We start from the raw sequence: 14174 nt of genomic DNA, 5'->3' as shown, positions 1-14174 counted from the left end.
CAGTTGGTTGTTCAAATGAGCAGCGTTGGGGGAAATAAATCGGTACGCATTATGAATGACACGTGACTGTGTCATATCAGCGTGTATTAAAGCACTACTTCTGTGTGAGGCACCACACTTTTGCATAACTGACAAAAATCAAATCAGGATTTGGTGCTCTGTTTGGCATTAATGCAGCAGGTGATATGGTTTTATGACACCAGTGACTGTAAAAGCCAATAACTCTGCAGTATAACGGCTGCTATTATCGCTTGAGTCTTGTGTGATCATTATATACACATTTTTTAAATTTTTGTATTAGTCCCTTACATTCACTCCCATTGTAATTGCTGGGACTAACTTGAAAGACATTCAACTGTTTTCACTTACAAAAGGTCAACTGCTGTGTCAGCATTTTGGTTTTTAAATGATGCCTGTATGTGGAAGTTTGGTGACGGGACAATGCCTCCAGCAAAATCACATACAGGCATGTTGACATCCATTTATAGGGGGAAATTTAGCAACATTTCTGGGGTTTTGCATCATCATGACAGAGATGCTGTCAAGACTGCGTCAAGACCGTAGACCAAATGAATGCTTGTGCTTCGGGTTCCAGTTAGGTCTCAGTCTTGGTCCACGTGCTCCGGTCTCCACACCGTCTTGACTACAACACATTAACAGTATCTAGTAGTGACCTCGAAAATAGCCTGCCACCCATGACACACATCCGTGTACGCCATGAGGCGGTGCCACTAAAGAAGACGACTTCTCTTCTCACTTGTAACTGTTCATGAAAGCGTCAGGAAATGAAACACCACTGGTGGATAAAATGTGACATTTATTATTTACATATTCGACATCAACCTCTACAGACTTTAGATATTTGTGATATAATTTAAAGTGTGTTTTCAGGCCGTCTGTAGCTGCCAGTCACTCGGCCCTCCCCGCGCACACTGCTTAAATACTTTGAATCTGAGAGTATAATTTACTGCGGTACAGTAATGTGATAACACAAAGACAAAAGGTTATAAATTAACATACAGTATGTTGCCAATATATACACAGGACAGGTGAGTGATAACTGACGGAGGTTGCAGCACCAATGACAGGTTTCCCCTGAAGAATCAGAAACGTGACGTGTGTTAAAATCATAAATTACAAGTGACCAGATCAAAACAAGAACACAAACAAATCTCGATGTAACCGGTACATACAACACAGTTAAAATATATTTTTTTATGACGTCAGCAACTGATCCAGGAAGCACAAGAGCAGGTAGAGGTAGAGCGCCATCTGTCGTGACAAGCAGGACCGGGCGGGGCTGGAGACTGTGGGGAGTCGGTGGCAGCATGTCCACATGCTGTTGGCACTGAACCTTTGACAGTGCTCATCCGGAGGGCTCCTTCGGTGGCGGCCCCCTGCTTACGCCAGCGACGATGAGAGGTTGTTGTGTCACGGAGCTCATGTGGGTCCGTGTTCAGTCAACCCGAGCACCACTTGACTGCCAATGACTCAGCACGACTAACTGATAAATAGCGATACACACTGGTCTGTTTTGCTTCCACCGGGTCGTCAGTTTTGTCCAAAGCGGGTCCTGTAGAACATCAAAGGAAGCAGACCGGACCCAGTTCTATGCTTCGCTGACTTTTGGGGTGCGGCGTGAGAGGTTCCTCGACGCCGACGATGGGGAGCTGATAACTGTCCTGAGTGTGGAAGAAGAAGCGTGACTGGTGCCAGCTGCCGTCTCGGATCTGGTGAGGAGAGGAGCGGATGGACATCTGAGTCACTGGAAGGCAGGTCCCTTTTCGCAAACTCCCTCTCGCTCTTCTTACCTTGCACTCATCCTGCAGCACATGTGGTTCAAGTAGTGTGTCTTTTTCAAACATCTGTTTGTTCCAGCCACGAAACCGAAGTCTGACGTCCTCCGTTGGTTCTGGTCCAGTGGCGCTGAAGCTGTCAGTGGTGCTGTTGGCAGGATCCGCTCGGCAATGGAGCGTGATGCTTTGGCTGGCTTCGGAGCTCAGTAGATGGAGAAACTTCATTTGGACTTTCCCGGCAGCAAATACCATCTGCGGCAATAAAACAGACACGAGAGTCATTAAATTTGAATCACAAGACCAAACGAGCAGCTGCAGGATCACCTGAACGTGAACTGTTATGAAGCATTGCGCACAAAGGGTCTCCAGAGATCCAACACCAAAGACAAGAAATGAAGACCCTGAAAGAGGCTTTGTCCATGTTACCGCTCTGAAATAACCACCACAGTGTCCTGTCTTCAAATAACAGAAGACTCTCAGTCGGGACACCTGGTGCTCCAGGGTCAGGTTGAAGAGCAAGAGTCGGCTGCTTCACTGCCCCACATACACGTGTAGACAGGACACAGTCACATGGCGGCTCAGAAAACCAAATCATTGTGTTAGTCCGGCTGAGCTCGGACTTTTAAAATGCATGTAAACAGCTTAGTACGACGACTGGAGAGAATTTTGAATTTCTCTTAGTCGCACTTCGCAACCTGGATAATGGGATTAATAGCTGGACTAAGCTAGCATGTAGCCAGTAGCTGGACTAAGCTAGCATGTAGCCAGTAGCTGGACTAAGCTAGCATGTAGACAGTAGCTGGACTAAGCTAGCATGTAGTCAGTAGCTGGACTAAGCTAGCATGTAGCCAGTAGCTGGACTAAGCTAGCATGTAGCCAGTAGCTGGACTAAGCTAGCATGTAGTCAGTAGCTGGACTAAGCTAGCATGCAGCCAGTAGCTGGACTAAGCTAGCATGTAGCCAGTAGCTGGACTAAGCTAGCATGTAGCCAGTAGCTGGACTAAGCTAGCATGTAGTCAGTAGCTGGACTAAGCTAGCATGCAGCCAGTAGCTGGACTAAACTAGCATGTAGCCAGTAGCTGGACTAAGCTAGCATGTAGTCAGTAGCTGGACTAAGCTAGCATGCAGCCAGTAGCTTGACTGAGATAGCATGTAGCCAGTAGCTGGACTAAGCTAGCATGTAGTCAGTAGCTGGATTAAGCTAGCATGTAGTCAGTAGCTGGACTAAGCTAGCACATAGCCAGTAGCTGGACTAAGCTAGCATGTAGCCAGTAGCTGGACTATGATGGGACTGGTTGATGTGCCAACTTCAGCTACGCAGTGGAAGTAAACAAACTCATCACGGGCCAGTGATGTCTGATAACCTCCTAATCTATACAACGGGCCGATGTCTGCGGTGATCACATGACAAACCCGATATCAGCTGTGTTTTGGAACTCGCGATGATGATGATCAGCTGATGTGGAGATTTGTCTTCAACTTCCTTCACTCAGGTTGTTTTTATCGTTTGTCCTCACAAGAAGATTAGAGGACGTGATTTGTTGGTTTAAGGAGACGACATTACCTCCATGTTAGCAACCGTTAGCATGTTTGCTAAGCTAGTCAAGACTCACACTGGTGATCAAAAGTGCAGCTCTGTGCTTCAGTAACTCCACACCTATTATTCTTGGGACACAAAGACAACAGTGTCCTGAATATTTAATATTTTTCAGAAATTTATTCCACAGATGTGCTGAAGGAAGTGTGATGATGATGACGACAGCTCCATGACGGCAGTCAACCGTCGATCCGAAACACTGATTCTGGCTCTTAACTTAAACTAGCAGATCAGCCAGCACGATTGTCTGTCTGTCTGACACGTCTCCTCGCTACCAGTTAGCTCTTGGCCTGTAGTTCTTCCACTGACAGCAGAACCAGAAGGACTGAAGAGCTCCTGGCGCCGCACCTCATCACGGAGGTGCGTTTTGAATGATGTCTCTATGATCGAGTATGGCAACAGGACGATACCTCAAAGTTGAGCGAGCTCAGACATACATTTAGCCATTTCAGCGATTTTTCTTTTTTAATGTAAAACTCAATCTCTGTGAAAGGTCCCAAAAGAGTCCGCAACCAAAAGTTACCACAGAGAAACAAAAGCTTTGGTTCCATAAAGACTGACCGAGAGGCGAGCGAGTCCTTCAGACACGATGGAGCTCCACTGGACGCTCAGCATTGGGCGACAAACCTCGCACAATTAAAAGCGTTGTCAGCTCAGACGCGCAGTCATCCATCAACGAGTAAACTCCAATTATTCAGTCAGCGTTCTGTGCCGCGCCTCTTGACTTTTCCATATGCCAGTGGGAATGAATTTCACAGACATCGCATTAAGCCCATGAACTCATCGCTACGGCAGAAAACACGCATCTCACCGTCGCCTCAACCCTTTCATTGTATAGCGGTCCAAATCCGACTTAAGCAGAGTCGGCTTTTCCCCTCCACAAGTGACCTACATAAAGAAAATGCTTTTAAAACCGAGGTGGCCCTGAAACAGCACTTTTAAACTCCATACAAATCAAATCAATTGAGGCCAGTGATTCTGCCTACCGGCTCTATAGCAACACATTTTGGCACCACAGTCACACAAAGGTTCATGTATTGATTTGGATTTAGTGAGTCCATTGATTTCTGTGTGTTGATAAGTCAAGCGGTGAGGGACCAAAGCCATTAAAATCCTCGTGGAGCTAGAGATCTCCATCAAAATTGCCTTCTCCACAGCTTTAGATCCACATCACACAAGGGCTAACGTAGCTGCGACAGTTTGTGGCCTACAAATAGTTGTGTATCTGCAATTCTCGGGTGTGAACAGACCTTTCAAAACTGACAGCACAAGAACTTTGGCTCCCTCCGCCACTTTGTGTCGGCTCAACATACCCAGTAGGATAGACCACCCATAGCAATAGCAATACAATTCTCGATAATATCTCTGCCTGTTTTGACTAGAGCAGGTTCCAAAAAGAGCAGTCTAAAGGCCCATTTATGCTCAACGTTATGTACCGATCTGGACAGATCGTTCTGTGCTATCCGTTCCCTCCTGCATGTTTCCAGCTCATGGATACGGACCAAACAGAGCGGTACCACGGGAAACAATGGTGGGCAGTGTTGCTTTTCCTCCCCGATACGTAGCTCTAATGAGACATGAAGAAGACATAACAATGGTGGAAATTCTCCATCCTCCAGTCGCGATATATTCAACAGCCTCACCGACCACCACCTCCTGCAACGCTGCCTCTGTTTCCTCTTTTGTGCGAGAGCTACATGCTCTTCCACAGTCGCCATGTTGGTTTTGGAGTTTGCTGTTGTCATAAACTTTTGACTCTGGGCTGCTCCCCCTGGTGGATATATTGGTGAACGGCAATACCAACGTAAAGAACACATGAAGAATGTGATCTGTGACGACAACATTGTTTGAAACGGACATGTACAATTTCGTACATCAAGGGAGCATAAATGGTGTCGAGTGGAATGATAAGATGCACAGATTTCCTCAATCCCATCATCAACTCTGAACAGGTCCGACTCTCCAGCAGACAAGAGCCTTGAACAGAAGCGACATGCTGGTGTGTGTTACCTTGTTGGGGGCCAGTGGGTGCACACAGGTCTGACCTCCTGCGGTGAAGTTGCAAAAGACCTGGAAGGCGTCGGAAGTGCAGCCGAGATTTGGATCAATCCAGAACCAACCTTCAAGTCCCCAGGGAGGGTAGAAGAAATATGAGGAAAAGGATGTGATATACTGGACTTTTGTTGATGGTACTTTCAAATATTCCACTTTATCATCCGTGTAACAGCTTCGCAGACAACAAATCTGTCGACATCTGCTAAACCCACTCCGCTCTCACCGTCTTTGGGCTTGTGATGACAGTCCATCAGGTCTTTGCACACCCGGGTCGGGTTCTCTCGCGTTCCCACAGGCTTTTTGATACTCTCGATCACACTGCTCAGGTAGTGGAGAGTCTTTAGGATCTCTGAGTTTTGGTCTGGTAGACTCATCTCAGTGTTCTGGAAATTCTGGCGGAACAAAATGTCAAGATATTTAGGTGAACATGACCCCTCGCCAGCGACATCCTTAGACAGTGAGGGGAGAAATGCTAACAGATAAACCTGTTCATTAAAAGATATTTTACCTCCATCCTGTGTGCAGTGGTAGAATCAGATGCGCCGTAGAAAGCAGACTCGTCGTATAACAGCCTCTGTGGATTTACAATAAATGCGATTATGTTCTAAAATAATGCTTCTCTGATAAATCCACCATTTTTCTCAGAAACCCCTTCATAAACAGCACCATGAGCCCTGTATCAATAAACTATCACGTTCCCTACTTCATTCAAGGGAAGAAAAACACATTCCACATGGTGTAAACATCATCACGGGTCCAGATAAAAAGGCTTTCGCTGCAGCTGCCTCTCCTGCCCTTTTTTTTTTTTTTTTTTTTTGAGAAGCCAAACGCTTAAAAATATCTTGGAGTATTATCTGATAAGCAACCAGATGAGCGTTTTTATTACAGAGCAGAGAAACTAGTCGCTGCAGCGTCTAATCATGAGATTAGGTTTGCAGCTTATTTGTGGAATCTTCCATCCAGATGTGGGGTTCTATTGATAGCTTGCTTGTTATCGTTCAGTAGAGAGTGTCAGACTGAATGATTCCAGAGGGGCAGTTTAGTAAATTGCTGTTAGTAATCTCCCGAAAGCCCATAGTTAAACGCTGGAAGCAAAAGATAAGTGGCCAACAGAAGCCCAAATGTAAATCACAGTATAAGACGAAGGTCTTCATTTCCTCCTTCTCTAATGCCTCCACTAAGAGCAACACCTCAAGTGCATCTCTTCTGAGCGATGAGCACTTCACAGTTTTCAATATGGATTTTGCTTTGTTTATTATCTTATACCAGAGAAAAGCATTAGGACTTACTGATGGACCTGGAGCTCCAGGGGGGCCCTATGGAGATAGAAAAAATCTATAGGTATTGCAATAGTCTTTTATGAGAATCATAATCAGGTCAAGTTAGGAAAACATAACAGACAAGAATCTTGGGGACATGCAAACATATGGGATCAAAACAGATCACTGTACTTTACTTTAGCCTAACCAAAATACCATGAGCATCACAATGCACATGACATTGAAGTCTTTCTAAAGCAAGGCCCGGATTTATTTATGGTCACTTCTTGATCCAAATACTTGGCATACTGCAAAAAAGAAATCAATGTCATGTCATTTTTTAGATGTATATGAAGAATTTCCTTCACTGTTTTCTGACTATTTTCGTGACTAAATTTATGCCAGAGCAACAGCAACATTAACTCGTGTCTCATTTTGAAATTGCATGACTTTGTCTCACCCTTGGTCCAGGATTGCCTTGAGGTCCTTGAGGGCCCTGCAAAATAAAAAAGGAAGCCAAATGTCACATCTGCCGATGAAGATTTTACCCGACCTTTAATTACACAGAAAGAGGCAAACCTCTCCACAGCGAGCTGCAGAAACAGTGGTCAACTACTGCCCCCTATGGCTGACTGCCTAACACTCATACTGAACCTCTGGACGTCAGTTTTCTCAGACCATTCCTGATCATACACCAAATATTTTGCATCATCTCTGAGGGAGAATGACGAGGATAGTAGACCTTGTGTACACAGGCATGTTTGTGTGTAAATGCAGGAGGATTCAGGCCGAGCTGGGAATTTCATTTTGGTTTACACTACCCACTGGATGCTGTGTTAATATGCAGGCGGTGCTGCAGCAGCTAAGCATTTAGACCAGGCATTTCCTCACTCGTGTTTGCACAAGAGAGAACTGTAAGGCCCCAAACTGAAGGGAACCCATGCAGAAGTGAGCTCTGCAATATTGTTCCTTGACAGTTATTTTCTTAAATAGTTGCAACAGAGCTGTGTGCAGGGATTGTCCCAGCGAGAAGCCTGTGAACTATTCAACGAGCTATTTGCTTGTTTTGTGCTGTTATCTGGAGGCACCTCATCGATCCCGAATGGTCATTTCTAGGAGAGTTCCCAGGTCAACAGAGAGACATAATCTCTTCACCCTGCAGGTTCCACCCAGGTCCCCGCAGCACCTCACCAGGGAGGGACACATCCAGACAAGAGGCCACCTCCACCAGCTGCTCTCTACCAGCTGACTTTATCTCAGTCGCTGAGTCCAGACACTGTTCCCACCTGGGTTTCCAACAAAAGAGGATACATTTCCTGATCGAAACGTATTCTACCAAACCCAGCAGAGGACTGGCAAGTCTGACCAAGCAACAGCTCTGCCCAGCTATTGTCACCTCACATTCAGCAGCCCCAAATCAATAGTGTAAAGAAAGTTCTCACCATTTCACCACTGCCTCCCTTCGGTCCTCTGGGGCCCTTCAGAAAACAAGAAGAAAACACGTGTTAAAATGAAGCGTTTGACTTGTGTGACAGGTGGATGAAACCAATGAAGACACGTACAGGCCTTCCAATGGGGCCCATGACACCTTCAGGGCCAACCGGTCCAGTGAATCCCTGAGGCAAACAAGAGGAGAGTTGAAGGTCAAATTCGATTATGATCGTCAAGAGATTTCAGTTTCACGTAAAGATTTGATGGTGAAGTTTGCTGTTCACATCACCAGTTGCACGTGAGATCAGGTCACTCTCCTGTGCTTTTACGATTTGCATGATGAACCATGGTCAGGAGCCAAGCTCAGTTCATCCACGATTGAGAACAGGCTCAGGCTGACTTCAAGAATTAATGAGGTAGAATATAGAAATATTTTCAATGGGTCATTCAAGTGTTTTCCAGACTAGAATATTAGAATTTTTGTTGTGCAAGTAGGCAAACCCCAGACCACATCAACAGTGATGGAGGTTTGCGGCAGCCCTGTGCCGCCTCATGCTACGTGGCGACTGACTGGAAAAGTAGCAGCGGTGTGAGCGATGCTGCAGGCAGGAGCGTCTCATGTTGACTCTCCGCTCCACTGCACTAAAAAGACTTCACAGCGATGGATAATGAATAGTACACGACGCATGTTTAGTTTAGGTCATGACAACGTGAAACACTTTATGAACTAACTTTACATCGTGTTGACTGTGGATCTGATGAAGTCTGAGGACTGCGACTCTCACGCAGGTGAGGCCTTGGCACACCTGTGCTGTTACGTATTGTTTAGGTTTCAAAGTTAAGAAAAAAAAACCACTTTTGGTGTGAGACCGGGTTTGGAAGTTAAACTAAACTCCATGTTTCGCTACTAGATACGCATTCAAACTTTGAATATGAGATTGTGTGTGATCTACTGCCGTCAGTTTCTCAGTTATGATAGCATCATTTAACTCCATCCTCTGAGTATTATCTATCAGGTGGAGATTCGTGACAAGATATTTCGGGGTGACTGATCACCCAAATCATATGACATTGCTGAGAGCAGGTGAGTCAATTTTGAACCAAACTCGCTCAACTTGACTCCGGAGGGTATTGAGCCGTGCCATGAAGGTAATATAGATGGGTTTATTAAGCTTACCAGAGGGCCCGAGGGACCTTTGGGACCTGGAAAACCTTTCAAACCCAAATCTCCATCAGGACCCTGATTAAAGAAAAACAAATGTTGTTGTCGAAAGACGTCAGAAAAGCCCATCATGGTCTGTCAATATTTGGTTAAATAAGATTCTCACCTTTGGACCCGGAAAACCTTGCAAACCAACCAGCCCCGGATCACCAGCCTCTCCCTGCATGACAAAATTAGATTTCGTTATTATCGCTTAAATCAAGATTTGGAGTGGAGCGATAGGCCAGAATGGGTTCGCAGTGTGATTTCTCAACCTGTTATAAAACAAGTTCTCGTGGAAACACAGAAGTTTGACCTCTAAAACTCCCCATCCATCTGAATAGAAGTGGGACACGCACACAGGGGTTCATGTCTGGGTCTACAGAAGCACCATTCCGCCTTCACACAGCAGACACACACTCTGATAGGGGTTTAAGTGTCTGCCCTTGATCCTGTGTCAGCCAGGGTGGCAGCCGCTGTGTTTGCACAGCGAGTCGTCCACATCCTCTAGACAGCTCTGCTTTCGGGCCAGCAACTTGGCAAAGCAGCTCTATTCACCAGATTCTGTTAAGAGAGCTGACCCAAGGGCCCGAGCCGGCTCTCGGATTCTTCTGCATCAATGGAGGCAAGCAGATGGAAGGTCAGGGGAGCGAGAGATTGAATGTTGTTTCTCTTCTCTTCATCTTTTGAAGACTTATATAAGTAAAGTGGAGCACCTTTTTTCGGGTCTCGAGAGTGTGAGGATCTTACATAACCTGGCCCTCATCTGTGAAATGTTTCCATTCCAAGCCTAGCCCAGATAATTTGTTACATTCTGGGTGGAAAAGTGTCAGACAGACACATTTTTAACCTCACCGCAGATCAACTCTCTCAGCCCCTCAAGCTAAATTTAGAGAACTATTTAAGAAAGTCTGCTCACTTATAAAGACTTCTTTTTGCAAGACAAACATTCCAAAGGATGGTATCAATTTTAAATGGCCGCTGCAGAAACCAAACAGGTTATTTAATAAAATATGGAACATCCTGCAGGAAATAAAGGCGGAGTCAGCAGATTCTTTATTCAGACTACAATAAAACAGTTATATGGGTCATTTTTTTGTCCGTAATTCAGAAGAAAATGGCAGAGTTCCAGCCATTACACTGTGACAAAGAAGGATCTCCGCCTTCTGAAGAGTGAACAGCTCCTACTTCACGATGTATCTGGTGCTTCCCTTTGTAGGAGCCTGAGAAAAGGCCTGGAATCCAACTTCTCAACACTGCACACTGCTCTTGATGTGAGTTAACAATGCCCCTGGTTCTCATTCAGCACAGTCATTTCAGAACAACTCTCTGAAATCTGTTCTTCTGTATCAAATTTTCTGTGGCCAGATTTCACGAGGCATAGTGATACACACTGCCAAGAGTGACACCTTCAATCGCAGAGCTGTCCCCAGCCACTGATCAGACTTCTTCATGTGCACATGACATTCATTTTAACCCTCATAAACCATCCTGTCGCTGCGGATTTAACAGGCATTTCAAACATATCACCACTCAAAAGTGGATACAATCTCACAGTACAATGATGACAAGGGCATTCACCAATGGACTGAAAAACTGAATAACAGAAGTCCAGGTGTCAAAGTTTGTTAATCGAAGTATGTAAAATATTTATAAGTCCTCATCGCAGCATGCTTCATGACGTCATTTCAGAATTTCGAACTACGTTCTAAAGAGAAAACATTCCAGGTGTTTATTTTGGTTTTTGTCACCATACCCAGAGTCATGGTGAAATGTGGGAGCCTAAACACACTACTTTTTAAAATATTTTTTACAGTCATAAAGCCAAATGAAACTCAGGTATGTGTAGTGGTGAAAACCATAAAAGTGTTGTAGGACTTACTTGTTGCCCCTTTGCCCCTGGGTCTCCCTTCCTTCCCTGATCACCAGTGGTCCCCTCTAAACCTTTAAACCCTGCAGAACCCCTGTCTCCTGGCAGGCCAATTGCTCCCTGAACAAAAGACAGGCAGTTGTTATGTTTCAACAAAACATTTATTTTAAGTCATTAGTTGCACCTTCTGTCCAGGTGGTCCGACATCTCCAGGTGGTCCGGGGAGCCCTGCCTCTCCTCTTGGACCTGGGCGTCCAGCAGGTCCCTCCTGTCCCACCAAACCTCTCTGCCCCTGCAAACACCATTGTGAGTGGTAAAATGTGATCCAGAAACAGGCTGATGATTTAGCATATGCTGATTTGACAAGCTAAAAATGCTGGTACTACAGTAAGTGCGGAAAGATGCATGAGAAAACACATAAACAAGCATGTAGTCTAGGATACATGAAGCCTGCTGGTCTCTCCCGGTCATAACATTACTCGACAGTGTGCTGTAAGAATGTTCACATGCCATCGACTGCCTGTCACTGAGCTGCTTTCTTGCACCGCAGACCATAGCGGTTTCCTGCTCCATCGGCAGTGCGGTGGAGCAGAAAGGGGGAGCGAATGATATTAGAATAACAGACTGAGTGGCTCGACACCTCACATATGGCTTCTGTTTCTCCATCAACAGGAGACGAGAAGATAAAGCGCTTGGAATTACAGCGAGAGGTTTACAGGGCGAGTCCCAGCCCCAACCTGTCGACAGCGCGGCCCTTGCATAAGAAGTCGGTCGGCCTAATACCGTCACTCAGAGGCGTAATTGCGACTGACCCCATGTTCTAACCCTAAAGGCATGTGTGACAATGAAAAGCAAAAGACTTTGATGCTGCTGAGAGAAGAATCAGAGCAGTTAAAGCACATTCAGTTCATCAGAGCAACACTGGTCATGTGTGACTGAATTCAGCATGAAGTCACTGATGTTTACACGAACAAGATCATATTGCTAGTTGTTGCACTCTCACATATTACGCTGAGATGAGATGGACTGCTTCATATGTGATGGAATGCTGACTATTTTATGAGTAAGATATTCAAAAATGGCCTGGTCCTTTGTACTCACTACAGTTGCAAACATGAAATTATAACATATAAATAGCAGAATTCTGCAAGCGGACACAACGCCTACACAATTTAAGGCAAGTGGTCATTACGTAGCTCACCGGAACTGACCGTTTTCTTTGCCTTGGTTCAAACCTTTACTGACCCACCCAAATTGCTCAGTTCTTGTCAGATAATTTGCATCTACACTTGCATGGCATACAAATCCATGTGTTTGTTTACCTTGCGTCCTCTTTTCCCAGGGAGTCCAGGTAAGCCAGTCAGTCCTGGTGGACCATCAGGTCCAGGGTAACCAATCGGTCCCACCAGTCCAGGTAAGCCAAAAGCCCCCTGCAGGAATTCACAGTGTTTTGTGTGGATTGATCAGTTGAAAGCAAATGAACAGAGTAGAATCTGGAATTAATATGCTATTAAAAACCTTCATAGTATTCGTATGTTTTAGTTTTGAGCTAAATCATCACTCATCCCCTTGCTTAATTGAGACAGTTTAAAAAGACATGTTTCTCGTAAAAAGAAAAAATAATCTTGCCAAGCAAATTATACTTAACTATACTCTTCCCTTATATGCTTAATATTAAGAAAATATATCACTCTCTTTCTTAGATATGAGCTAATATTGAGCATCTGCTTAAAGCAAGCAACAGTTTCCATGAAACCACAGCAGAGGTTTCAATCTTTCCCTTTTAAGACAAACAACTTCTTAACCATTTCATAGACGTTTTAAGGAGCCAAGCAAAAGTTATTCTCTTTATTTATTTATTTTAGCTCAAATCATGTAGAGCATTTAGTTTCCACCATACTCAGAATTCAGAGAGTGATTTCTGGTACTTGATCAATTATTCGAGAATTTATTTCAAGCCCAAGTTAACAAGAGACTGTCACGGCTTGACAGATAATTTCACTTTCCTGCTGGTAGCAAGGTTTATGTCTTCCATTTTGGCCAAGCTTTGGAGATGGAGCGATGTCATTGGTCCTCATGTAAAATAATATAGTGCCCTTAAGCAACAAATAACATCATGTGCATCATGGAGAACGGGGGCCATTCATTCACAAGCATGGGGTGAGCATAAAAACTGTGCACAGAAAGGACTCCAAGCTGGAATCAAACCCATTACCAGCAGCTCTAACCACTCACCAGCCCACTTAAATATAAGTCACGTTGGCTGCTGACGGCCAGCAAAACACAGAATATTTAGTGACCCAGTACTGACACTGGCGTTTGCTGCTTCACGCACGATGTGCTCAGCAGCACTATGGGAGGCATTTGGGTTTATTTTCACATGAAGTATTTCAGAGAGCCATGTGCTCGGCCAACGTGATGCAATACTCACTTCAACTCCTGGTGCTCCTCTCAATCCCCTCGCTCCTTTCTTTCCCGCTGAGCCCTGCATAAACACACAAAAATGAATCAAACAAACACAGACTTCTACCAACACTCGCTGGGTTATATCCCTCGCTGGCGCCACCACCGAGGACAGAGACGTATGGAAGCGGCAGCTCAGGACAATAACAAATGACCCTAATAGGATAGAACTTACTCACAAACAAACACAAGCGAATCTCTCTGTGGATGCTGCTCAGTTGTGTACTGTATATCCATTAGTCAACAGCCCTTTGCTGAAATTAGGCCGACCGAACAACAGATCCCACAGTGGTCAAGGGATTTTTGGCGAAGGCATTTGATGCTCGAGTGGAAGAAATGAAGTCAATCTCTCATATTCAAACTTCTTATATAAGCGCACGCACCTGGCCTCCAAGCAATTCTGCATATTGCACATAGGGATGCGTGATATCTGCCAGGACCTCGCAGTTTGAACAGTCACACGGACCTGATCAAAGGTCACGTCTCAAGACAACTTATGTAA

The 14174-nt window shown here is 45.0% G+C and overlaps 1 protein-coding gene across 1 annotated transcript in view; it reads right to left on the bottom strand.

The window, feature by feature from the left end:
- Positions 1-809: 809 nt before the first annotated feature.
- The window catches only part of LOC128748777 (collagen alpha-1(XXIV) chain), an 81660-nt gene continuing 68295 nt past the window's right edge, over positions 810-14174 (bottom strand). Inside the window, exons 46-60 of the mRNA XM_053847768.1 lie at positions 13641-13694; positions 12532-12639; positions 11394-11501; positions 11222-11329; positions 9467-9520; positions 9316-9378; positions 8270-8323; positions 8150-8185; positions 7168-7203; positions 6738-6764; positions 5957-6022; positions 5672-5840; positions 5404-5513; positions 1812-2048; positions 810-1730 (exon numbers count right to left, since the gene is read on the bottom strand). Coding sequence (XP_053703743.1) covers positions 1584-1730; positions 1812-2048; positions 5404-5513; positions 5672-5840; positions 5957-6022; positions 6738-6764; positions 7168-7203; positions 8150-8185; positions 8270-8323; positions 9316-9378; positions 9467-9520; positions 11222-11329; positions 11394-11501; positions 12532-12639; positions 13641-13694 — 1377 coding nt within the window. The 3' untranslated portion in view covers positions 810-1583. The remainder of the gene's footprint in view (positions 1731-1811; positions 2049-5403; positions 5514-5671; positions 5841-5956; positions 6023-6737; positions 6765-7167; positions 7204-8149; positions 8186-8269; positions 8324-9315; positions 9379-9466; positions 9521-11221; positions 11330-11393; positions 11502-12531; positions 12640-13640; positions 13695-14174) is intronic.

Source organism: Synchiropus splendidus, chromosome 1 (genome assembly GCF_027744825.2).
Source record: "Synchiropus splendidus isolate RoL2022-P1 chromosome 1, RoL_Sspl_1.0, whole genome shotgun sequence".
Taxonomy (NCBI): Eukaryota; Metazoa; Chordata; class Actinopteri; order Syngnathiformes; family Callionymidae; genus Synchiropus; species Synchiropus splendidus.
This window is presented reverse-complemented; position numbering and strand designations above follow the sequence as displayed.